The 26,889-nt window shown below is 40.1% G+C and overlaps 1 protein-coding gene across 22 annotated transcripts in view; it reads right to left on the bottom strand.

Annotated features, from left to right (window-relative positions):
• NCOR1 (nuclear receptor corepressor 1) overlaps positions 1 to 26,889 on the bottom strand; it is a 120,644-nt gene that overhangs the window by 45,310 nt on the left and 48,445 nt on the right. For 16 of the 22 annotated variants that reach the window (XM_070479155.1, XM_070479154.1, XM_070479153.1 and 13 more), the window contains 10 exons: positions 24,576 to 24,748; positions 23,308 to 23,398; positions 21,069 to 21,247; positions 20,176 to 20,230; positions 19,385 to 19,486; positions 16,233 to 16,360; positions 14,496 to 14,713; positions 13,558 to 13,620; positions 11,638 to 11,777; positions 9,392 to 9,518 (listed from right to left, as the gene is read on the bottom strand). In XM_070479155.1, coding sequence (XP_070335256.1) covers positions 9,392 to 9,518; positions 11,638 to 11,777; positions 13,558 to 13,620; positions 14,496 to 14,713; positions 16,233 to 16,360; positions 19,385 to 19,486; positions 20,176 to 20,230; positions 21,069 to 21,247; positions 23,308 to 23,398; positions 24,576 to 24,748 — 1,276 coding nt within the window. The remainder of the gene's footprint in view (positions 1 to 9,391; positions 9,519 to 11,637; positions 11,778 to 13,557; positions 13,621 to 14,495; positions 14,714 to 16,232; positions 16,361 to 19,384; positions 19,487 to 20,175; positions 20,231 to 21,068; positions 21,248 to 23,307; positions 23,399 to 24,575; positions 24,749 to 26,889) is intronic. The other 6 variants (XM_070479157.1, XM_070479159.1, XM_070479174.1 and 3 more) reach the window with 1 other exon arrangement.

Here is a 26,889-nt window from a genome sequence, read left to right as displayed (position 1 = left end):
AATCTGATAATGAACACGTGTCAGGTGGTGACAGAAGCCATGCTTGAAAGTACTTGTTTAGGATGGGTTATCCTCCTGTGATGACCTCCCTGAAGTGCCACAGCACTGGGAAAACAAGTTTTCTACAAAGTACAAAAGGGAAAGCTCAAATTGCCTCAGTCTTTGGAAATAGAAAGCATAAGAGCTTTTAATGTCCAAAAATAATTCATATGAAATTTGAAAAAGATAGATTAAAAAATAAAACTAAACCAAAAACATTTCCATAAAAGATGACATTTTGATTTATTTCTACCAGTCCTGTCTCTGTGCTTTTTTTTAACCCAGGAGAGCTGACATTAGAACAGCAGCATCCCAAGAAGAACCTAATGCACATTACATCTGTAATTCTAATTTTTCTTGTGGCCATGTTAAAAAAGAAGAGAGACAGGTAAAATTCAACAATAATTTTATTTAACCCAACCCAATATGTGCAAAATATTACCATTTTAAATGTAACCAACATAGAAACCTAGTAATAAGGTGCTTTACCTTTTTTGGTACTAAGTCTTCAAAATTTGCAATTTCACATTTCAACACATCTCAATTTGGTCGACAGCTGTCCCTTGGTGTCTGGAGGGGACTGATTCCAGGAAAACCCCCACACCCCACCACAGATACCAAAATCCACGGATGCTTATATATAAGTCCCTTATATAAAAGGGTGTAGTGTTTGCATACAACCTATGCACGTCCTCCAGTACTCTTCACATCATCTCTAGATGACTTATGACAACTAATAAAACTTCTGTCTGAAGAGCTGTACAAACAATGCAAATGCTGTGTAAATAGTTGCCAAGGTGTAGAATTCTGCTTTGGGGCACCTTCTGAAGTTTTTTTTTTTTTAATATTTGGACCCGCAGCTGGTTGAACCCGCATATGCGGGATTCTCAGGTGGAAGGAAGACTGCAATCACTTTTTAAGAACAACCACACGTGTGTCCAGTGGCTACCTCACTGGACAGCAAAGCTCTAGGACAATATTACATAGGTTCTGTCATTTAATTTGCTGTAACACTGGTCTTTCCCACCGTTTGTTCCATCTCATACATGTACTTTTAATGCTTTTACCTAGATTTCACAAAGGAATTACAAATTCTCTATGTCTTACTCTGGACTGGTATTCAACTCTCCCAAGTCTCAAATCAAGCTCTTTTTTAGAGTTTAGTACCCAGCAAACAAACTAGGAACCCAGGAGTCATCTTTCACATGTTCCTCTCATTTATCTCCAGATTCTGCACCTTGATGAGTCATAAATTTCTCTCTAAAAATATCCCCCATGGAGAAGGAAATGGCAACCCACTCTAGTATTCTTGCCTAGGAAAGTCCATGGATAGAGGAGCCTGGCGGGCTGCAGTTCATGGGGTTACATGACTGAGCATGTGTGCACGAGGGTGGAGGGAGATGGGTTGGTAGCAATAAACTGGTAGAACTAAAAAAAAAAAAAAAAAAATCCCTCAAATCCAGTCATTTCTGTTCAATTTCACAACTGCCACTTGACTCCAGAAACAACTCTTCTCACCACCATCCCAGACTCCTCTCTACCACAAAACCAGAGTCAATTTAAAAGCCAAATCTTACCAAAACTCATTCCCACTCTCTCTCGCTTAAAACATCTCCAGGAGCCTTGCTGCTCCCAGGATCCAGTCCCAAGCTGCTGGGTGTGGCCAAGCTTGCGAGCTGCCAGCTCCCTCTCCAGCTCCGCCTTCTCTGTGGCCTTCTTTCAGTACTGTGAAGGTCCATGCAACCCCCACCATTGACTACACACATTCTGAATGGCTTTCATCTACTCTTCCCTTTGGATATTAGATCAACTACCACATGCTTTAAAAAAAGCCTTCTATTATGAAAGTGAGTATACTACCTAAAGCAATCTATAGAGTCAATGCAATCGCATGAAGGTACCAACAGTATTCCTCTCAGAACTAGAACAAATAATTTCACAATTTGTATGGATATAGAAAAAAACCTCAAATAGCCAAAGCAAACTTGAGAAAGAAGAATGGAACTGGAGGAATCAATCTGCCTGACTTAAGGCTCTACTACAAAGCCACAGTCATCAAGACAGTATGGTACTGGCACAAAGACAGAAATATAGATCAATGCAACAGAATGGAAAGCCCAGAGATAAATCCACGAACCTATGGACACCTTATCTTCGACAAAGGAGGCAAGAATATGCAATGGAAAAAAGACAACCTCTTTAATAAGTGGTGCTGGGAAAACTGGTCAACCACCTGTAAAAGAATGAAACTAGAACACTTTCTAACACCATACACAAAAATAAACTTAAAATGGATTAAAGATCTAAATGTAAGACCAGAAACTATAAAACTCCTAGAGGAGAACAGAGGCAAAACATTCTCTGACATAAATCACAGCAAGATCCTCTATGACCCACATCCCAGAATATTGGAAATAAAAGCAAAAATAAACAAATGGGACCTAATGAAACTTAAAAGCTTTTGCACAACAAAGGAATCTATAAGCAAGGTGAAAAGACAGCCTTCAGAATGGGAGAAAATAATAGCAAATGAAGAAACAGACAAAGGATTAGTCTCAAAAATATACAAGCAACTCCTCCAGCTCAATTTCAGAAAAATAAATGACCCAATCAAAAAATGGGCCAAAGAACTAAACAGACATTTCTCCAAAGAAGACATACAGATGGCTAACAAACACATGAAAAGATGCTCAACATCACTCATTATCAGAGAAATGCAAATCAAAACCACAATGAGGTACCATTACACGTCAGTCAGAATGGCCACTATCCAAAAGTCTACAAGCAATAAATGCTGGAGAGGGTGTGGAGAAAAGGGAACCCTCTTACACTGTTGGTAGGAATGCAAACTAGTACAGCCACTATGGAAAACAGTGTGGAGATGCCCTAAAAAACTGGAAATAGAACTGCCATATGACCCAGCAATCCCACTCCTGGGCATACACACCGAGGAAACCAGAACTGAAACAGACATGTGTACCCCAATGTTCATTGCAGCACTGTTTATAATAGCCAGGACATGGAAGCAACCTAGATGCCCATCAGCAGACGAATGGATAAGAAAGCTATGGTACATATACACAATGGACATATACACAATATGTACCATATACACAATTACTAAGCCATTAAAAAGAATACATTTTAATCAGTTCTAATGAGATGGATAAAACTGGAGCCCATTATACACAGTGAAGTGAGCCAGAAGGATAACTACCAATACAGTATACTAATGTATATATATGGAATTTAGAAAGATGGTAATGATAACCCTATATGCAAGACAGAAAAAGACACACAGATGTATAGAACAGACTTTTGGACTCTGTGGGAGAAGGCAAGGGTGGGATGATCTGAGAGAAGAGCATCGAAACATGTATATTATCTATGGTGAAACAGATCGCCAGTCCAGGTTGGATGCATGAGACAAATGCTCGGGGCTGGTGCACTGGGATGACCCAGAAGGATGGGATGGGGAGGGAGGCGGGAGAGGGGTTCAGGATGGGGAACACACGTAAATCCATGGCTGATTCATGTCAGTGTATGGCAAAAACCACTACAATAATGTAAAGTAACTGGCCTCCAACTAATAAAAATAAATGAAAAATACAATAAATAAAAATTTAAAAGCCTTCTATCATTTCCTCAACAAAGCTGAACTTTGCTACTGATGCACATGTACTGTACATGTACCCACAGCACATGTACTGACTGCAGCTACAAGTTTACTTTTGCTCACAATTACGTGACTCCTGGCTGTTGCTCTCATGAGCCTGTGAACACCATAAGGGCAAGGATTACACATTTTACTTTTCATTTAGTCCTAGTGTCCAGCACAAGGCCGAGGTCCTGGCACAGAGCAGGCTCACATACCTGATGCAGTGTGAAATGAATGAGTGGCTCTGAACATGTCTTTAAGTTTATGTCACCTTTCCTCTATTACTGGACCCTTGCGCTACTTTCAACGTGACACTGCTATGACCAGGATATAGAGATACTCACTTCAACATCATGTTTTCGATTATTTTCTTAAAACAGATTACAAGACAACACAAAAATTTACATCTCCCTAAAATTAATACATATATAACTCCAATGAGAATCCCAACAGTGTGTAAGATCAATTTAAAATTTATGTGAAAAAATAAGTCCCTGAGAAAATTCAAGAAAATTAGAAAATGTTATCAGCATGGGAGAGACTTACTCCTCAGACACTTAAACTCACTATGAAGCCAATGTATTACGACACGTTTGGGGCTGCCCCAGAGACAGACAAGACAAACCAGTGGTACAGAAGAGAAGGTCAGGAACAGGTCCTGATGGATGTGAGGAACTGATACATGCCAGAGCCAGTGCTTTAAATCTCTGAGGCAGGACAACAGCTAATGAGTGCAATTTCTCAGAACTGGTCCTTTGTGTGGAAGAAAAACACGAACGCTCCCTTACATAATGCAGAAAAAGAATTCCAAATGGGATAAATCCTTTTAAAACTCTTAAGAAGATAATCTAGCATGAAATACAAATAACCTCAAGAGATATGAAGAAATATTTTAAGCAAAATAGGAAACTCTGATGCCATAAATGTATCGTTTTTACATAAAAAACAGTAAAAAAAAAAAAAAACTTAAATGATCATATAAGAACAAATACTTTTCATGCATAACATAACATTTAATAACTTGACAAATTCATGCTTTCATTCAAATATGTGCCTAACACCTGCCACATAAGAAGCTGTTTGAGGTCCTGGTAACCCAGCCGTAGGAGAAGAAATCTAGGGTGAAACAGGCAATGAGCAAATAACACTGGACACATCAGGTAGTAATAAACGCAGTGAATATGGAACTCAACTGAGACCCAGTGGGTACGGAAGCATGAGAGCGCTCACATGACATCGCCAGAGGCCCAAAGGAAGTGGGGAAAGCGCATGCCAGGAAGAGATGAGCATGCCGAAAAGCCCCTCACGTGGGGATGTCAGCTTGGGAGCAGCAAAGAAGACAGTGGGCAAAACAGGGAAGCAGCCACCTCACACCTGTCAGTGTGCTGTCATCAGGAAGACAAGTAGTAACAACGGTTGGGGAGGATGTGGAGAAAAGGGGGCCCTTAATGCACTGTTGGTAGGAAGCGAAACTGGTGTAGCCACTATGTAAAAGAGCTTCCTCAAAAAATTAAAAACAGGACTACCATATGATCCAGCAATTCTATGCCTAGGTATTATCTGAAGGGGGGAAAAAACACTAACTTGAAAAAACATACGCACCCCAACATTCACTGGAGCACTACTTACAATAACCAAGATACGGAAGCAACCTAAGTGTCCATCAATGGATGAAAGGATTCAGAAAATGTGGTGTGTTTATGTGTGTATACACACACACACACACACACATGTAAACATATATAAATGCATGTCTTGTCATTCTGACAACAGAGATGGAACTTGAGGGCGCTGTGCTAAGTGAAATAAGTCAGACAGAGAAGGACACTGGATGATCTCACTCACATGTGCAATCTTTAAAAAGAAAACAGCACCAATAGAGAGAACAGACTGGTAGTTGTCAGAGGCAGGAGGTGAGGAGTAGGCAAAATGGATGAATGTGTCAAAAGACTCAAACACCTAGTTATAAACTAAATCCTGCGGATGTGACATATGGCATAATGACTACAGTTAATTACACTGTGTTGTAAATCTGAAAGTTGCCAAGAGCAGACATTAAAAATTCTCATCACAAGAAAAGTAACTACTCAATGATGAAAGTTAACCAGACTTACTATATGATGAACTAGATTATTTCATAAAGTACAAGTACTGAATGATTATGTTGTTCACCTGAAACTAGTGTAACGGTATATGTCAATTTTCTCTCATTTAACCACAGTAAAAAAGAACAGAGTGAGCAGCAGAAGGGGCCACCAGAGGCCAGAGACGTAAGAAGGGCCAGTGCCTATAGGGAGGCTGCACGCCTCCAGCTCTGATTCTGAATGAGATGGGAGAAGCATCACAGGATGTGGAGCAGAGAGACCTGACCTGACTTGTATTTTACAAGGTTCACTCGGGCTGCTCTCTGGAGGAAAAAAAATATAATGGAACAAACAGCAGCAAGCAGACCAATCTAGAGGCCACCGCAAGGAAGGGACAGTAGCTCTAAGTGGAGTGGCGGCGATGGAGGAGAGGAGGAGATCTAAGGAGATTCACTCAAACACCCAGGGGGGAGACTGGAGGGGAAGGGAGGTATGGAGGTGAGAGAGACAGGTCTGTTTCGGATGCTATTAATCCTTAGGTGCCCAAATACAAAGGTTACACAGGCAGTTAGATGTGTGCCCGGGACTCAGATCAGAGCTCAAGTCTCAACAACAAAAATAGAATCAAAAGACAAAAGCTCAGAAGAGCACCTCACGTGTTGTAAGGTCTAATGGACAGCAGCAATTATGGTTGGTGAAAGATGCTACCAGTGTTGAAAGGCAGACAAAAAGCCAGACTTCATCCTCATTTCCAGAGAGGGCAATGGCACCCCACTCCAGTACTCTTGCCTGGAGAATCCCATGGACAAAGGAGCCTGGTGGGCTGCAGTCAATGGGTTCGCAAAGAGTCGGACACAACTAAGTGACTTCACTTTCAATTTCATTTTCATGCACTGGAGAGGGAAATGGCAACCCACTCCAGTATTCTTAACTGGAGAATCCCAGGGACGGTGGAGCTGGGTGGGCTGCCGTCTATGGGGTTGCACAGAGTCGGACACGACTGAAGTGACTTAGCAGTGGCGGCAGCAGCATCCTCATTTCTATTCACACAGTGATGGAAGCCAAGTTCAAGGAGATACTAACAAGTCATTTCTCCTCCAAAGCCAGGAAGACATGTCAGTGATTATGCGGATGACATAATCTGACATGAGCACTCCTTCAGTTATCTTCTTCTTTCAAGTCACAGCGCTTTACCAAGCACCAGCCAAGTGTGAGTGTCTTTTTCTTCCCCCCTCAGAACACCTCAAAGAATGATTCAGACCAAGAGAAAATCTAAATTATGACAAAGGTTTGGTCCTTTTGATGTAACTCATCTAATTACGAAAGATACTCATATGGTCAGACGCCCATCTAGGAAGCCAACATAGAGACTTGGCCTCTAGCAGCTGTCTCCACTCACCCATGCGCAAGAGCCTGAGGGCACAAACCCATGTGGCTTCAGGGTCTCCCTGAGCTGAGCAGTTAAGACTGATCAGGGCTCATGGAAAATGCACTGTGCTTGCTGCTCTTCTCTGACACTTCCCAAGTGAAATTAAGTCAAAGGAACTGGAAATCCCACCATTCTGGTGGCAAGTTCATTTCCTACTAATAGAAAACCATTCCAGAGGTCACCATTCCAAGGATCTCCCTTACAGTTCAGTTGATAAAGAATCTGCCTGCAATGCAGGAGACCTGGGTTCAATTCCTGGGTTGGAAAGATGACCTGGAGAAGGAAATGGCAACCCACTCCAGTATTCTTGCCTGGAGAATGCCATGGACAGACGAGCCTGGCGGGCTACAGTCCACTGGGTCACAAGAGTCAGACATGACTTAGCAACTAAACCACCACCACCAGACATCACAATACACACACATGTACAAATGGCATGATGTGACCAGGCCAGTCCACACTAGAGCCCATGGAAACATCGCTGTCATACCAGGTTGTAATTAACCTGGCAACCTCATTTGACAGTTTGGAAAAAGCTTCACACTAAGACAAAGAAACAGGAAGAAAAGAGAAGGAAAAGTCATTTCATGGTGTTCAGTTTTTAAGAATATGTCAGCTCACGCAACAGGTTTCCAGGTTCTGAAATAAACATACATATGACAAAGAGACTTGTAATGCACTGAACTGTGTCCCACCCCACCCCCAAATTTACGTTAAAGTCCTAACTCTCAATGTGACTATATTTGGAAATAATGCCCTTAAAAGGAGATAATAAAGGTTAGATGAGGTCATAAAAATTGGGCCCTAATTTAAAGAGCTTCCTTGGTGGCTCAAATGGTAAAGAATCCGCCTACAATGCAGAAGAGACCAGGTTCGATCCCTGGGTGGGGAAGATCCCCTGGACAAAGAAATGGTAACTCACTCCAGTATTCTTGCCTGAAGAATCCCATGAACAGAGGAGCCTTCTGGGCTAAAGTTCCTGGGGTCACAAAGAGTTGGACACGACTGAGTGACTAAGCACTAAAACAACAGGTACGTTTCTATTGTTTAAGCCGCCTAGTCCTGTGAAATACAGACTTCATGTACATTTATAACCCAGGCAATATTGGCTACCAGTTACAACCCTACTGAAGTCAGCAAACTCGGAGGACCTCTTTCCAAATGCCAGCTACCCCTTTGGACTGCTTGCAGCCCCTCAGCTCGCCCCAGGCAAGTCTGCTCCAATGGTCTCTCCATTTTGGCAATACCACCTTGGTTTTCACAAAACCTCACAGAATAAAGTTCACTTATTGCTCAAAGTCAAAACCCATTTCAAGATAAATGTTTAAGTTTAAAACCCAATGACAACAATTTGTAGAGAAACCAAAATCTAGTATTTTTAAAACTCCTGGAAGGTGTAGACCCTTTTAAGCCTAAAACATAAGAGCCTACAAAGGAAAATGCAAATAGCTCCAATTACCTGCGAAGCTTAAATTCTGGTAATTTAAAGATAAAATAAAAAGCAAATGAGATAGAGAAAATATTTGCATACATAAAACATGAACACGTTAGATATAACATATTAAAAGCTACTGGAATCCTCATTGTGAAAATCCCCACTTGAGAAGAGGACAGTTAAAAGAAATTCACAGAAACTTTAATAGTAATGTAAACTAAAGTAAATTAGGTACCTTTTTTAATTTGAAAAAAATCAAGAAAACATTTACTTTTTGAGGAAGTTGTCATTAATTTTTCAAATAGCATAAAGGATTTTATTTAAGTTTCTTGACATTTTTTTGGCCAATGCCTCTGGGCCATTAATACATTTTTTTCATGGAAACATCAATATGACATGTTCAGCTTTATAAATGCTGACATAAATCAAGCTTGATAAAATAAAGAAAGAGGAAAATGAAACTGAAGCTAATGACTGAACCAATATGTGTGGCAACGATAGAGACACACTGACAGCTTATGGACGCTGGCACTTAGTGTCTCAGGCAGGACTGCCATCCTTCAAGACCTTTCAATTGCAGCACCTGGACCATCTCAGGAGCTACATAAATACATGTGTGATTGAATGATAAATACACTGTGTTCTCATTTCCTGAATGAAGTAATTCCTAGACAGCCAAACAACTAAGGTACCCGTCATGCGTGTGGGCCAGCAGACGCCACAACCAGACGGAAGAGTGGTGGTACCTTCACTGTCCTCAGGGTTCTCCTCTTCATTAGAGGCTTCAATGTCCTCGTCCTCCTGTGCTGAGACAGTGGAGGCCACACTTTCACACTGAGACACGTCTCGCTCTTCACGGGGCTTCCGTGAGGCCTAGAAGAGTAAAAATACTGTTACTTGGAATTTACATAACTGAAAGGAAAGAAGCAAGCCTTCTCACAGCTGAGCTGAGGCAGAAGGCATGCACCAGACCAGCAGCTGCATATCTGACAAGCACCCTGGCTGGGGGGCAGTCCCCTCAGGGACCACTAACAGGCCTTGTGCGCAGATGGATCGCTTTTATCAAAATGATCAAAAGTCACATCCAAACTATTTTTGGAACTACTCATCAGTCTACTGGAGAAGGCAATGGCACCCCACTCCAGTCCTCTTGCCTGGAAAATCCCATGGACGGAGGAGCCTGGTGGGCTGCAGTCCATGGGGTCGCTCAGAGTCAGACACGACTGAGTGACTTCCCTTTCACTTTTCACTTTCATGCATCGGAGCAGGAAATGGCAACCCACTCCAGTGTTCTTGACTGGAGAATCCCAGGGGCAGGGGAGCCTGGTGGGCTGCCGTCTATGGGGTCGCACAGAGTCGGACACGACTGAAGACTTAGCAGTAGCATCACTTTACATGGACAAACAGCCAAAGCTCTAAAGACTCCTGTTCTTCTCCCCCTCCAAAAATAGTAAAAATAACATACACATTTATTTTCTAATAAAAATAATGTCATGGAATGTAGATGACACAGAAAATTATGTTGAGAAAAATAAAAATTCCTCATAATGCTAGCAGCTAGACAGTCTCATCAGAAAAGTCTTTGAGTAGTGTGAAGATGTTAAGCTCATGCTGAGAGAGATGCATTTACCAAAATTTTAATTTTTGCCTAAAAGTTGGAAATTTTAAAATGGCAACCAATATTAATGGATGTTTTCTTTCAAGACAGGCTCACTCATTTTCTTTTTTTTTTTTTTTTTTTTACCTTTCTTTTTTTTTTTTTTTTTATTTTTTATTTATTTTTTTTTTTTTTAAATTTTTATTAGTTGGAGGCTAATTACTTTACATCATTACAGTAGTTTTTGTTATACATTGATATGAATTAGCCATGGATTTACATGTATTCCCCATCCCAGTCCCCCCTCCCACCTCCCTCTCCACCCGATCCCTCTGGGTCTTCCCAGTGCACCAGGCCCGAGCACTTGTCTCATGTACCCAACCTGAGCTGGTTATCCGTTTCACCCTAGATAATACACATGTTTCAATGCTGTTCTCCTGAAACATCCCACCCTTGCCTTCTCCCAGAGTCCACAAGTCTGTTCCAGGCTCACTCATTTTCAAGAAAATGTCTGCAAACTTTTCAGGTCTAAAAAGTGTCACTCTTTTAATTAAAAATGACATTCCATGAAAAAGGCGAGGTTTGTTTAGCTTGGAGCTCAAACAACCCAAGTGTGCCTTTCCTTGAGTGCTACCCTGGCCCAAGACAGTGCAGAGGGCTCTCTGCCCTGCCCACTATCATATAGACACATGTGCAAGGCTCAAGGTTTACCAGAGTCAAGTTTTATTTGCTTCACTGAGGGCACTAAGTGAAACTGCCGTTTTTACAAAAACAAAGCTGCAACTGCCTGGAGATGAAGAGTGCACTGAGTTTGGCAGTGCCACCACGGTCCACACTAAGGTACCAGCACTCTCACTCACAGCTTCTCTGACGCCAAGGATGCAAATGTCCACATAGTGGGAAAGGGAACATCTTAATAATTTTCTTATGAAAACAAAATATTCATGGAGCCCTCAAAGGGCTCTGTAGACTGAGAACACTGGAACTTCCTGTTAAGGCATTTTCAATAATCTCTAATAATCTTTAAATAATTTTTTCCATAAGACTTCAAAACTTGCTGGTTTTTAGTCTTTACCCCATGGAGTCTCTGAGAAAACATCTTTTTTAATAAGCTAGATCAATTCATTCAATATGGTCAACAGAACTCTAAAGTTCAAACTCCAAAATGCTCATATTTTTCAAATCCAGTTTACAGTAATTCAAAAGTACTGCACTGCCATTACTACTAACAGAAATTTTACTCTTTGGGCAATAAACAAACAGTCAACTTGTGCCAAGAAATATAGGTAAGGCTACAAAAAAGTTTTCTTCAAAACCAATCTTTGAAGCACACACACACACACACACACACACACACAAAACAAGTAAAAGATTCACCACCTCTGATATACTCACTTTCTGTTTATGCTGCTGCAAAAGGTTGTCAAGATTGTGCCTCCGTTTATAGTTAAAATAGAAGTTTTTACATTGGGCTTCACTTTTAGTTCCCACCATCTTTGCAATTGCTGCCCAGTTACGACCATGTTCCACTAGACCTGTATTTTAAAAACAAACCAAACATTAATTGAATAGTCACCTGATACAGCAAGCAAGAAAAATAATACAATACCCCTAAATCCTTGCACTCACCATCATTAACAATGCGTTTTCAGTTATTTATTGATACATTTCAATGCTTATTAAAATGTGATTGACACAAACTCATTAACAGCTCTATTTTTCTACCCAAAGTTCAAACATGCTCAATATTGGAAGGACGTGACCCTGTCCTTGCTGTGTTATCTCCCAGGGGACCAGAACAATGCGGACACACAGGGAGAGCCCAGACACTGTCAACTGTGTGGTTAGGTACTTCTAGATCCTGGGGAACACTGTATCAGCACAAGGTTAACAAGGCAATCAAATAGACACATACTTGAGGCTCCAGGTATAATCAACATGTCCCCAGTCCATTTCCAATCAAGGATCCCCTCGAAAATATCAACCAGGTTGTCTTAAACCTTCTGTAATACAATGCATCACAGGAACCTATTCAATCTGACTTCCTTCCAACAAATGACACACATATGCACACAGAAACATATGTGCACGAAATATGGGCATATAAACACATAAACACAGAGATTGTACATTAGACATAGATGTATCCAAGCAGGAATTTCTAGTGCAAATTCAATAATTGGTGGGGAAAACATCAACTTTTCAAGGTTAACACCAGTAGATTCCTTCACAATGAAAACTGACGATCACCTCCAGATTCTGCCAGCGTATGACAAAAGCTGAAAGGAAGGGGCCTGAGCAGTCAGGTGTGGGGATGTGCCTCTGACCAGACCACACTGTGGCAACATGGGCATCCACTTACTGTGCTGTGATGGTCAGATGACAGCAAGGCATGTGAGTACAACCGTCACGGCAAACACACCTCAAATGAAACTATTCTGAGGACAGAACACTCTAAACTGCTGTATTTCAGGCAAAGTTTACATGATTCTTAAATGTGTTACTCATTACCAGCTAAATAGAAAATAAATCTGAAATGTGTCACCAAAAGGTCAAGCTATTAGCAATAATTTCTCTTTGGAACTTCAAGGTAAATCCTTAACCCTCAAAAGAATTGGCTAAATTTTCTCAAAATTATTTTACTTAAAAAGTATTTATAAACCAATTATTTATCCTTTTAGAAATTTTGGCTAATTTCAAACTGTATGACCTGTACTTTATACAGGTCATTTATAAGCAAGAAGAGAAGAACAAAAAACCCGTAGTGTTCCAGAGTAAAATGAAGACCACATGCTACACAAGTGTCAGAGGCAGAACTCAAACATTCATCTGTCTGGCTGCAAAGTCCATGCTCTCACCTCTGAATCATAACACAATTTCTTAGCAGTTTGTAATAAAACTTAGCCTTACTAAATGCAAACTGAGGAAATAGTTATCATTCTATTAAATGCAACTTTTAAATAAGAGACTTTTTATATCAAATACCCTCCAAAACAACATTAAGAGCATTTAATCATAACTCTTCTATAAAACTGAAAGTAGCTTACCTGCTCTCTAACAAGACATTCAAAATAAAATGAGAGAGTATGTTAAATCCCTCAAAAATGGGTCCCTCAAACAAGACACACTGGGGTAACTTACAGAGCAGGATACCATCAAAAAGACCTTCTAAGTGTACTTCTAAATTCTGCTTCCATTGTGGAAGAACTTTTTTTTTTAATTAAAAAGAAATTAGTTCCGTATCACTCATTACTAATAACCCTAAAAACAAACAAACTAAAACAAACCCAAAGAACCTGAACTACTATCATTTACCTTTTTTAGCAACTTCCATTTCTTCTTCTGTCCATCGAGAAGTTTCTACAGGTTCAGTAGAAACTGAAACAAAGGTAGAACTCAGTAAGTCAGAGTAAAATCATCCATATATTATACAGCACCAAGCATATAATCTGTTAACTCCAAATATACCTCCACACTCTCACCAGTTATCTTTGTAAAGCACCAATCTAATTGCAACACTCGTCTATTTAAAAATCTTTGCTTTGTAAGCAAAACAGGATATAGTCAAAACAAAGCCCACCATGATCTGCCCCCATCCACCTGTCTAAATTATTTCCTTCATTTTATCCTTGTCATTCCCAGAACTTGCACTTTCTTCACATCAATACTTCATATAATGATAACGTTGGTACCACTGAGCCACCAGTGACAGGACTCATCATTAATATGATCCTTTTTTAAACTAATGAAGACAGTCCCTAATAAGAGAGAAAAATGCCTGTGCTTAGATCCAGTATTTCCTTGTCTAAGAATTTATTCCTATGAAGGTTAATTTAACAGAAAGAAAATGCCATGTGAATCAAGTTTTTTTCATTACAGTGCCATCTATGTTAGCTTTAAAGGGGGATGAGATGGCCAACATCTCAAAGCTATCAAAAGTGAAAATAAAGATCACCCAGAAACTAGAAAACATTCATGACACGTGCCCAGTTAAAACCTCAGAAAACAAGGTGGCACGCACACTAGGATTACAACTAAGTACAAAGGAAACCCACGGTGTTAGGGTAGTGAGGTTAGGGCTGGTGCTCTTTTTCAGAAGACTTTGATATTACAGTCTAACGAATGTAAAGGCCAGAGTTTCAGATCAGTATTTCTAGGCTGCCAGTATCAGATGTCCCTCCTGCCGCACCCCAGCACTGAAATGGAATCCCAAACAAAATTGTGGCCCATTCGCTCCAGCCCTGTCCACTCACTGGGCTCTGGTGGCGGTGGCAGAGGTGGCGGGGGCTCCTCAGTGGCCGCGGCCGCAGCAGCACTGGCCGCCGCAGCCTCACTGGTCATGGACCTGGTGATCCGGCCCTTCCGGCGGCCCTGGCTATTGGCGGTCTTCCGGCCCCGGGGTGTGGCTTGCTCTCTCTCCTCAGTTTCTTCAGCTGTCCCCTCTGTCTTATCCTTTTCCTTGGTATTTTCTCTAGAAACAGTGGCCAAAGAACATTTTGTGTGATTTAAAAGTATACATATACCAAAAAGATTAAAGCTTTGAGAATTCTTCAAACAGAAACTGAACCAACCCTCCCCCCAAAAAAACTCAGTTACCTGGAATAACCACTTGGGCTTCTCATCAACATAAACTCAATCTGCCCGCATACATGCCCGCCCTTCCCACCCTGCTTCCTGCTCCCTTGGGCCCCAACTGCCTGCTGTCGACAGAACCAGCACCCTCACCATCACCCAGTTTACAGACCTGATCGCGCCTGCAGTTCTCTCCCGCACTCGTCACTCTCCGTCAGTGAACCTTCCATCTCACTAACCTTTCTCCCACCACTTGTGTTTCCATCACCATTGCGCATGTCCAGAGCCCCAGAAGCCCAGCCCCAGCCTTTCACGCCTGCCCCCACCTCTCCGTTCATCCTAAACTGCTCACAGAGCCACATTCTAGTGGAAGAGCTATAGCAGGAAACCATTTCAGCAATGCTAATCCTACCTATTCCTAAACAGAGCCACATGGCTCCCTGAGTGAAGTCCACATTGAGCTTTCTTTAAGGCTTTACATATCGAACCCCAGCCTCCTCCTATTTTTCTCCTGAGGCGTCTGATGTTCCAGTCTAATGAAACCACTATCTGCCATTTCCCAAGGAGGCCTGTCCATCCACACTAAACCCTCTACTGTACCCACACTGACCACTAGCTCCTGCATGAAGTCCTCTAGGCTATGCAGGTGGAAGAAAATCTCAAGCTCTTTTCAGTCTCCCAGCACACTTTACTGCTTCCGCACCTGCCTTTCAGGCCATTTTCCTCCCCTCCCACTTGGATCTTGCCTAATTCCCCTCCTGGCTTATAAACTGCCCGAGAAGAGCACACGTCATACAGGTCTCTGCACCCTCCAGAAGACTGAGCTCTCAGAAGCAGTATACGAGCACCCATTAAACAAACCAGGGATTTTAAGAACAAAGTCAAAACGAGATGTGGCAGTAACTTATAAGCACTTATGAGTAACTTATAACCACTGACCACGTGGCGAGGACAAATGTTTTATCTGAATAAGTAAAAAAAATAGAAAAGCAAAAAACTATAGGTTTCCTCTTCCTAAAGTACAAAATTAGAATAGCATGAGTATTCAACACTTTAAAAACCATGACAAATGATTTAGGCTGCTTTAACTGCCTCAAAATCAGACAAAGCTTCAGTATTTCCAAGAAGATTAGAGAAATAACAAAATAAATATTAAAAAGAAATGAACAACTACACAAGCAACTACCACTGTGTACTATTTAGTCCATCCCTTCTGAAACATACGAGGTCATATCTGGCAAATAAGTCCATCAATCCAAAAGTTATACTTACTAGAATATTCCACCCCTTAATTATGTCAAATAACCACTAGGCAACAAAGCACACATCCCATTGATTTTTCTAAAATCTAAAATTTTATACCTTCAATAGATTCAATCTCATTATTTTCAAATAACAATAATATTTAACTAACTCACTTAGAGTCCTCCTTTTCATCCTTTTCTTCTTCATCTTTCTTTTCCTCCTCTTTTTTTTCTGTTTTTTCTGCTTTATCCTCTTCCTTTTCTTCTACTTTTTCTTCTTGTGAGGGTCGGGCAATTTGCTGCTAGAATGAACCATCATTTGTAAAGTTGGAAAGTAAAAGAAACAGCTCTTAAAATTGTAATGATAATAAGTATCTATGCAACAAATTAAACTTATTAATTAATCCTCCACAATGTAACCAGGGGTCATGCATTAAAAATCAGTTGAAAGCTCTTTAATGTAGTCTGTATGTATTGCTTACAAGGGTACATACACACAAATGCTCCTTATGTTTGGATCCAGAGAGGCGACAATGTTAGAATTCCACTTAGAAATCTGAGGTTGGTACTCTAATTTCAACATCTAATCTGTCACTTAAACATTTCAATTCTGCTGTGAAATTTGATAAACTATAATTTATCAAACCACTGCCCCTAGTATTAGATATTTAACATGTTGCCAATTTTTTCATCATTATGGATAATACTACAAGAAACCTCTTTATGTTGTTTGTCTTTGGGGAAACATTCATTTACCAGAATAGTAGACTGTCATGGTCATAATCAAGAATGAAGCAATTTAGAAAAATACTATGGATACAACAAAGTGAAAAGTAAACACTCAAATATATCTAAGCTGTAATTACAACTAAGTGCCTGTAAATAAACATATAACAAAGACTGGGAGAGATAAGATATGGACCCTTATATCTTTGCTGTCTCGACTGCTAGAATTGTGACTCTGAGAGAAAAGTAAAATTAAGTTTGTGTTGAGTTCTATTACGTTTATTGAAGAAATCCAACGGCCTAACCAAACAGGACCATCCCAGGCACAGTACCTCTTTCCAGCCTCTGCCCCTTCCCACAGGGTCTGTGCTCAGGCTACCCTCAGCACACCCAACATTTTCACACCTTTGCCCAAAACAAAGCAAAATTTTCCTTAATTTTTGATGGAAACTCAAAGTCTTTTACCGACCCCCCAAAACTACCATTAGCTTTTTCCTTAAGATAATTTCTCTTCAGTTTTCTCCAGAAAATGTCCTACACTGCCTTCTTCTAACCCAGGTGGAAGGAGGAAGAATCAGAACCCGTCTTGTTCCCGACCACCCCTTCCAGAACACTGTTCAACCATGGTGTTTAAAATCTTCTTTTTATAAATTTCAGAGTCTACCTATGACACCTTTCTTCATCATTTAGTGTTAAGAACTGACTCTCAAAGTCTCCCAGGAACACAGAGATGACTTTATCACATGGCTCATCAGGCCTTGTCATTATTCTTCAGATTCAAGATGCTAGTCACTACCTTTTCTATCAACATGATATCCTGTGTGTGAAATACTTTCAGGTCATGCCCATCAAAACCTCCCACAGGGCATCACCACCACCATCTTCAATGGGCATGCATCACCTCCAGGACCCTGCAATCTACTCAAGTGCCTCCCCCATCCCACCTTTCCACTGTTGTCAATCCTGCTTTCTGTCCTCATGATCTTGATTCTATGAAATTTCCACAATTCACCAAGAATGGAATCCATCCACTCTTGCACTCTGGCTAGATTGTTTCAATACCACAACTCCCTCACTGGCCTTATCTGACCTTCACAGCTTCATACCCTTCTAATTGCAAGTTTCATTTTCTTTTGGGTATGCATTATCACCTTAGAGAAAACTAAGAAATCGGGAAGATTTTCAAATGCATACTCTCCAACTGGGACTAGTTTTGCTTTACAACTGGGAATGTTTCATTCACCCCAACTCTCAAGTATACCACAGTGGTCACAAGACCTGTTTCAAATGCTAGTAACCTCACCCTGCACCCCACAAAGGTAGCATTCATCTGTCATCTGAAACAACAAGATGGTACACAAATGACAAACTCAGCTATCTGTCTAGCAAGTGGGCTGCATAACCCAGAAACAGTTTACAGCCCCAAGAAGCCATGGGAAGGTGTCAACTCAGCTGAAGACAAGGAAAGAGGTACATTGTCCTTGGGTTTTAACAACACATGTAACTGTATTCCCCCAATACTCTTCTGCCCTAATACCAACCAGGGTCTTCAGGTAAGCAAACACTCCCACATGCCCTGCTGCCTGAAACTAGCCCGCAGCAGAACCTTACAATCAAGGGGTCATCTATGCTCTGCACACACCACCCACCAATGCCCCTCACTTACTAGGGTCTCAGTCCTGGCCCTTCATCCCCATCGCTACTCCCCCGACCTCCAGCAGCCCTTACACAGCTGACTCCTCAAACACTCTATACTTTTCTTGACCAAAAAACACTGTTTCTGAAGTCTTGGGATGTAAGACCACATCCCAAGAGGTGGCATTGCTCTGGAGGAAACAATGACCCAGAACACACAAGACACTTCTGACCACACATCATGAGGGAACCTGTATCTGGAGATCAGAGAATCTGTATCTAGAGATCAGAGTGACCAGGGAAGGCAGGTGAGGGCTGTGGAGAACAAAGCATGTCAGAACACTCATGACGGCAGTAGCTGTTGTGTCCACAGGTGCCACCATCCTACCAGTGGTCTCAGGGCATGAGGCAAACAGAAGAGCAGGAGGGAGCTGTGGTGGCAGCTGAGCAGCTATTCGAAGGAAAAGAGCTTCTAAAGTTCTGAACTGTCACTGTGAAAACACACACTGCACTGCATTAGACACAATCTTCTGACATTGAGTGCTTCAACCCCAGAACTGAAGCTAACCTGAAACAATCAGGTTCCAAGTATTTTAGCAAGCAACCCTCGACTCCTGTCACCTTACTCTACCTGTCCCCTTCACAGACCAAAGGACTGGAAAGGGTGGTGTATTCATTAAGATATATTACAACTGTTAACTCTGACATGCACAATTTCAATAGCATGAAAATATAAAACTTCTCATTAATTTTGGTATGCCAGAAACTTAAAATGCATTCAAAATAGAAAATGCAACACATTAAATATATATTAATTTCAAAATAATCAAAGCATGTTCATAACATTCTAATTAATTTGATAGAAAGGTCAATTCCTGAAGTACAGAGAAAGCCCCTATTATAAAATTTTTCATCTTTATATTCCACCAACCTTGAAATAGTTTCCATACAATAATGAAACATACCTGATTTCTCCCTCTGCGTTTTCCATAGTTCCTTCTTACTAGGGCTTTATAATTCTCATTTTTCTTGGTTAAGTAGTAATATAAAACACAATCAGGAACACTCTATAAAAAAATTGAGTATCCAATGAGATTGAATTAAAAAAAAAACCAAATAACATCTTCAAGGAAAATCTCTAGTGTTCTCAAAATATAAACTGGAGAAAAACACCAATGGTTAGCTCTTTAAGGCATATCTAGGCTGTAAAAAAATATATATAGATAGATAGATATATAGATATATAGTTCTACTGTTTTGATGGACAATTACAGCTATCTTAATACAAATTATGTAAAAGATACCAGAAACTATCAGAAACATTTAAGCACTTTCTTATTAACCAGTAACTAAATTCTCTTTCTTCCTCTATATAAGTAAATACGCAAAATGTCTCTTTAAATATTTTGTTCATAAACCCAACATTCAATAATACATTGTGGAACAAATTCAGGGAAAATCAGGACTCCGAAATTTTAATTAGAAGTTTAATGAGGTTCAGAAAAACACTGTAACCTGTGTGTTTTTAGGGAAACATAGTATCAGGTCATTTTCATTAACCATGAAAATTAGTCTGTGTTGTGCTTAGAATTACCATCATGTGATTGTAAATACCACTATATTATTCACATAAGAATCTTTTCTGTGTCAAGCCCCTTGCAAAAACTCTAACTACTTCTGTGCTTTAGCACACAAAACCTTCAAAGCAGCAACCAACCCAAATCTATCAACAATCTCAGTGTAAACCATTTCCTACCTTCCTTTCCAAGTAAGATGCAATCAGTCCAAAGTTTTTTGGATGCTGGATAAACCTGAGTAAAAGAAAAATAACTCAGATGTATAGAACAGACTTGTGGACTCTGTGGGAGAAGGCGAGGGTGGGATGTTTCAAGAGAACAGCATCGAAACATGTATATTATCTAGGGTGAAACAGATCACCAGCCCAGGTTGGATGAATGAGACAAGTGCTTGGGCCTGGTGCACTGGGAAGACCCAGAGGGATCGGGTGGAGAGGGAGGTGGGAGGGGGGACCGGGATGGGGAATACATGTAAATCCATGGCTAATCCATTTCAATGTATGACAAAAACCACTGCAATGTTGTAAAGTAATTAGCCTCCAACTAATAAAAATAAATGGAAAAAAAAAAAGTAATAAATGAGGAAATTCAAAAAAAAAAAGAAAAACAACACACACACACACACACACTTTAACAACTTAAAAAGAGGTGGGGGAAGCCCTTGGGAATACAAATATAATGTAGACTAATTCCTAGTGACTTCTAAAGGCCAATGTCCTCTTAAAGGGCACAGATTCCTGGGCACAGTCCACCAGGAACTGACTGGATTGGGATACAGTATTGCACAGAAATCAGTAACTTTAAAATGCACCCCCAGTGATTCTGACACCACTCAGGTTTGGGTAGCACTCTTAAAATGCCTCCACAACTCTGTTCTAAGCTGGTACCTACATTTCCAGCTATAACTTTACAGGCAGGTTGCATCCTATCTGTCTTCTCTGCCTCCCACATTATTCAAATGCCAAAATGGGGCCATGTTTTGGGGGAAACAATTCAATTTACAAGTAAATGCCAATACCTTTCACTAACTCATATAAGCTTCTATTAGAGAATAATTTAAAATTTAAATTACTTGTCTTTAAAGATCTCCTTCTCATGGTCAGTCCAAACATTCATGAACTGCCTATCTTTATAAACCTTCATAGGGTCCTCCATGAGGCCATTCATGTTAATGAACTTGACCCGTCTCTGTTCAGCATCAAACATCATAGGCGGGATCACAGAGAGCTGTCGCATTTGTTTCTCATTATTCTGAAGGAAAAAAAGAAGAAATGCAATTTACATAGAATTAAACTTAAAGAGGACCACAGACTATAACTATCTTAACAGACACTGAAACACCACATATGCACTTTAACAACAGCAGCAGTGGTACCATAACATCTAACAGATGGTCATTATATACGGATCTAATAAACACTCATTGTGTGAATAACAGAGGCAGAGAGGCAGAAAGTACATGTACTATTTTTTTTAAATCCACCACTACAATGTGAGAAGAGTTCTTTCCTTGAACGCAGCAGATACTTCAGCTAATGGATCTTAGACCTAAAGGACACACAGTGATGTCAGATCACTGAAGTAATGACCATATGAAGCACTTATTAACATTAATATTGCCTCATTTTAAAAAGTCTCAATATCATTTTATAGAAAATAAAATAAAAAAATACACAGACAGGAACCAAAATCTTAAGGTCATTAATTTTAAATTAACTAGACATACTGAAGTATTAAACACTTCTTGCTAATCTTACATAATCTTTCCACTGCAAATTTAAGACTATCATCCTTCAAATTTCAACTAAAACTTGGTTTCAGCTATACAATTTATCTTCCCAAAACTTAATTCAAGTTTATAAGCACAAACTTCCATGAGAAAACCTGTACCGAAAATCATAACTACTGACCCCAACACAAGGCTAGGTCTTCTGAAACTCTTCTCCTAGCAGTGGACATTGCCTTAGTCAACTCCTGACAGAGTTTCTCATTTTACAGGGACTCTCAAGTGGTAAAGAACCCGCCTGTCAATGCAGGAGACATAAGAGATGCAGGTTTGATACCTGGGTCAAGAAGATCCCCTGGAGGAGAAAATGGCGACCCACCCTAGTATTCTTGCTGGAGAATCCCAGGGACAGGGGGCCCTGGAGGGCTACAGTCCATGGGATCGCAGAGAGTCGGACATGGCTGGAGTGACTTAGCACATTCAACTGCAGTCTGTCTAAACACCAAAATGTAGTTTGGGACAGACACACTAGCTTGACATTCACCTTGACATTCACACTAGCTTGACATTCACTTGGAGAAGGAAATGGCAACCCACTCCAGTACTCCTGCCCGGAAAACCCCATGGACGGAGGAGCCTGGTAGGCTACAGTCCACAGGGTCGCAAAGAGTCGGACACGACTGAGTGACTTCACTTTCACTGACATTCACTAGCTTCACATTCAGCTAGTATTCAGCTAATACTAGCTTGGGTTGCTTATAGATGCCCCCCTTATACAATCAGTTTCAAACAGTAAGCAAAGAAATTAAATGCAGAGTTAGTCATCACTGCAGAGATCACGGTCACAAAGCCTGAAATGTACAGCAATATAATAATTGTCTTTGATTATTACTTAAGAGGACCACCCCTTCAGAATTGAGAGAGGAGGTTTTCAAAAAGTCATTTTAAAACCAAAACTAGCAAAAGTTAATACGTGGCTTTTGGACCAACCTTCAGAGAGTGTAAACACAACTATGAAGACTCAGTGCTAGAAACTGAAATTTATTCTTATTCAGAACTGATTTATTAACATCGTATCGCTCTCTCCCAGGCTCAGCTGGCTAGAGATCACACTCTAGACATCACCCCCTACTCCACCCTCAATGAACTTCAGGTCCACAACCCAACACACCAACACCGGCTCCTTTGCTCTTTCAGGAAAACGGCAGCAGGAGCCCATCCTCTAACCTGCTCGTCCTTTCCCCCTACTCCTGTCCTATCCATTCTGCCTTCTACTAATCTGTCCTATCAGGCCCCTCTTAACACATTTCTACCACTGTCGCCCTGATTCAGGCCCTTATTTTTAATCATAGCAGCGTCCTCACCTCTTTTCAGGCCTCCCTGCTTCCAAAGCCATCTTCACAAAACACCAGTAAGATCTCAGGGCAGCCTTGTTTAAAACCTTCAATGGTTGGCCAAGTACTTTGGAAAAACTCAAACGCTCTAAGCATTCTCTCATATATATATAAATAAACCCTTAGTTCATGGGGTATGAAGCTAAAATGCCTAATCAATTAACATAAATTAAATAAATTAAGCGTCTTACCTCCTGTTCAGAGAGCCCATCAATAATTTCAGAAATCTCATGTTCACTCCTAGCAATGGTGGCTGAAAGACCAGCTCCCCTCTGCCCAACTCTAAATATGAGGGAGAAATTACATATATATTTAAAGGCCTTTCATAAAGAAGAAGTATCAATTAGGTTACTTTTGTATCAATTTGCTTCCTGAGTGGGACCAGAAGTCAGGGGAAAAAAACCCCCTAAAATGCTATTAACTACTTTTAAGCAATATGTTTAATTCATTTATCTATAAAATTAGTAACAATTTAAATGCTAAATTTCTTTTTAAAGGTTACATGTCTAAATTCAAATGGCTGAACTGTTCGAGGGAAACATCTGGAAAACTAGTTATTGGTGTCATTTTCATTTCAAACAGCAGTCTTGTGTCTGCCTCCCACAGCACAGGACAGCAGACTTAGAAAAATACATAAAACATTTATAAAGGGAGGGGAACAAAAATCCAATCATCACCCCTCACAACTTAACTGTGGTTACCAGGGCTTCCATGACTCACATGAGACAGCAGAAAAGACAACTAAAGATTCTACCTTTGCAAAAGCACTTGTCCTCTAAAGTAAAAACAAATCAGAAACTACATACCAATAACAAAGAATTTCTTAATTAGCAAACAATTTAGTAAGACTTTTGATTATGCTGAAAGATACAAAGGACCATGAAACACTGTCTTATTCTTACTGTCCTTTCAAAAGGAATGAGCATTTTCAAGAACTGAAGAATTTCAACATATTCATTTAAATTTAGATTCAACAGCATGACTAAATATAAAAAGTTACTAGATTCACCAAGACATAAACATTGCTAGTTGATAACAAAGTTTTATATTCAAACTAAAAGTTCTTAGACTCATAGATGTAGAGAAGAGATTTGTAATTGCCAAGGGGTGGGGGAGGGATAGATTGGGAGTTTGGGATTAGCAGATGCAAGCTATTATATATAGGATGGATAAGCAACAGGTCCCACTGTATAGCATAGGGAACTACATTCAGTATCCTGGGATAAATCATAACGGAAAAGAATATTTAAAAAAGAAGGTATGTATGTGAGAAACTGAGTCACTGCTGTACAGCAAAGACTGGTACAACACTGTAAATCAACTACATTGGATTTATTTTAAAAAAAGGAAAAACATAACAAAAGTTCTCTACTAACTTTCTTAATGGTTAGATTCAGGTGACAATAAATATTGTGAAAGATCATAAATATGATTCAAAGAAAAATATCAAACCACTTACCGCTGAAACCGTTCTTGCTGTTCTCTCTGTTTTCGAATCTCTGGAAACTGCTTTTCATAGTACTCTCTTGTTTTGCTTTCTTTAGCTTTCCTCCGAGGGTTATTTTCTATTCTGTCCACTTTTTTCTCCCATGCCTCCATGAGCTGATCATAACGTTGGCAGATTTTTTGTTCCTATTAAATACCCGTAGCAAATTAATAATTAAACTAAACTCTGTGATTCTGATAAACCTAATACTTAAAAGCACAGGTTATTTCTTAAGGCTAAGTCAGAAGGACATTTGGCCTATGACTCAACTGTGAATGAAAAGGTGTCCTTGATCTGAAAGAAGAGAAAGACAGGGAGCTGTTTTCTATGAAAGATCCACACACACAGCCTATCGTGACTGGATTTCTTAGTCAACATTAAGACTACACAAATCAACAAATTACATGCTGAGCCACTCTGATAACAAGTCTTCGTTGTCAAAAAAATGGCAAATGATAAATAGAAACATGTAAATAGTTTGTAATCCCAAAGGCAAGCAGATTAACATTTTGTTGTCACCTTTCCATCGTCAAAGAAAACACTCACACTTAGACCACCCTCCTACTGTTGGAAGTTCTGGTTACTTGCAATTTTTTCTTACTATAAATAATGCCATATAATGAACATTTTTACAGTCTGGAAAAGGCAGAAACTGGTTGCGCTCTATGATAAAAAGAAATCCAGTAAACTACATGAAATCGAGAATGAATGCTTTTAGAGAAATGAATAATGTGTGATCTCATTCTTTAAACAGAGAAGCAAGAACCCTGTACTGTGGGCACAGGACCGTGGGTGCAAAACAACAGAAGGTGTGAAAGGGCTCATGACTGCCCAGGAAGGGACGAGAGGGAAAGCGCTGTCCCCCATACTCCCTCTGTCTCGACACCCGTCCACCTCTTGGGCCTGAATCTACCTTCATTCGGCTCTACTCTCAAGTCACCCCCTTGCCTCCTTCCTACACGGCTCCCATGCACCCTGAGGTGTAACTAGATGCACATTCCTTTCCTCTGCTCAAACACTTCACAGATGACCTCAGCATCCGACCTCAAGCCCCCTCCTGACCCTCAGGCCATGCACGACCTGGCCTGGCTCCCCTGCCCTGCCACACTCCCTCCACTTTCCAGCCCTTCCCGACGTTGTACAAGTTGGCTGACGGCTGGTTTTCCTGTGAAACACCCCTCAGGACCACCTCTGTGCCACCTGTCCCCTACACGCTCTCAGAGTCATCTGGATGTCCTGAACCACCGGATGACCACAATACAGTAATCGCCCATGGCCTCATCTGCACTGTTCCTCCTTAGACTCCCCAAGGGCTAAAGCCACATGGCTATCTCCTCCCTTTGTAGAATACATGAGTTCATTTTCAATTATTACATTCAATTATAAGGCAAACATTACTTTTAAGTTATAACTACACAGATACTGATTCTCCTTTTGAATCCTGGTGAGATAAAACACCTTGGTTCACTCTCAGAAAAGGGGAAACTGCCAATAAGTATTTACTAAGCAAGTCAGTGAACATACAAAGTTCATAACTAAATACTCGGTGAAGTATAAGAACAAAGTCTGGACCTCTATGTTTGTCTCTTTGGATAGCAAATTTAGCAATTACCGCAATCAAAACAAAATTACTGGATAGAAAAAAATACTTTAGCTAATTTATTTGAATGTGGTATGCTCTTGGCCAAAAAAAAAAAATTCAAGACTGATAATTTAAGAAAGTATCTGAAGGCCCAGATTGGCAAATTAGAACATTAGGAATTATATACCAAATAAAAGCTGGTGACCCTTATAATTCATTAAACTAACAGGTCCTTAAATACAAGGTACAAGTTCATTTCTGATGTGAATCAAAATATATCATTTATTCAGTAAGAAACCATTCAAATGAATTAAAAGTCTATAATTATTACGAACACACTATAAAAGAACAGTGGCATCATATTTTCTGTAACTTAATTTCCATGAAGATTATAACCACAAAATTTTTAGACTGCAAGTCATAATAAATACAAAGAACACCATGAATTTGAAAAAGCTGAACTTTAGCTGACCCAGTTTCTAATAAGAAAGAACAGTGATGCCTCATCAGCATGACCATAACTTACCCAATTTGTCTGAGGTTAAGAGACTAAATGAGATCATCTTACTTCTCTTTCATATGTTTTTAAACTACTCACCATTTTCTTTATTTTGGCTAGATGAAAATGCTATACACAGATGACCAAGGAAATTTGATAATGATATTAAATGTGATTTGTGATATCAAAATGTTACTAGACTCAGA

Source organism: Odocoileus virginianus, chromosome 17 (assembly GCF_023699985.2).
Source record: "Odocoileus virginianus isolate 20LAN1187 ecotype Illinois chromosome 17, Ovbor_1.2, whole genome shotgun sequence".
In the NCBI taxonomy this organism is placed as follows: Eukaryota; Metazoa; Chordata; class Mammalia; order Artiodactyla; family Cervidae; genus Odocoileus; species Odocoileus virginianus.
Note: the sequence above shows the minus strand (reverse complement) of the source record. Positions and strands in the feature narration are given on the sequence as shown.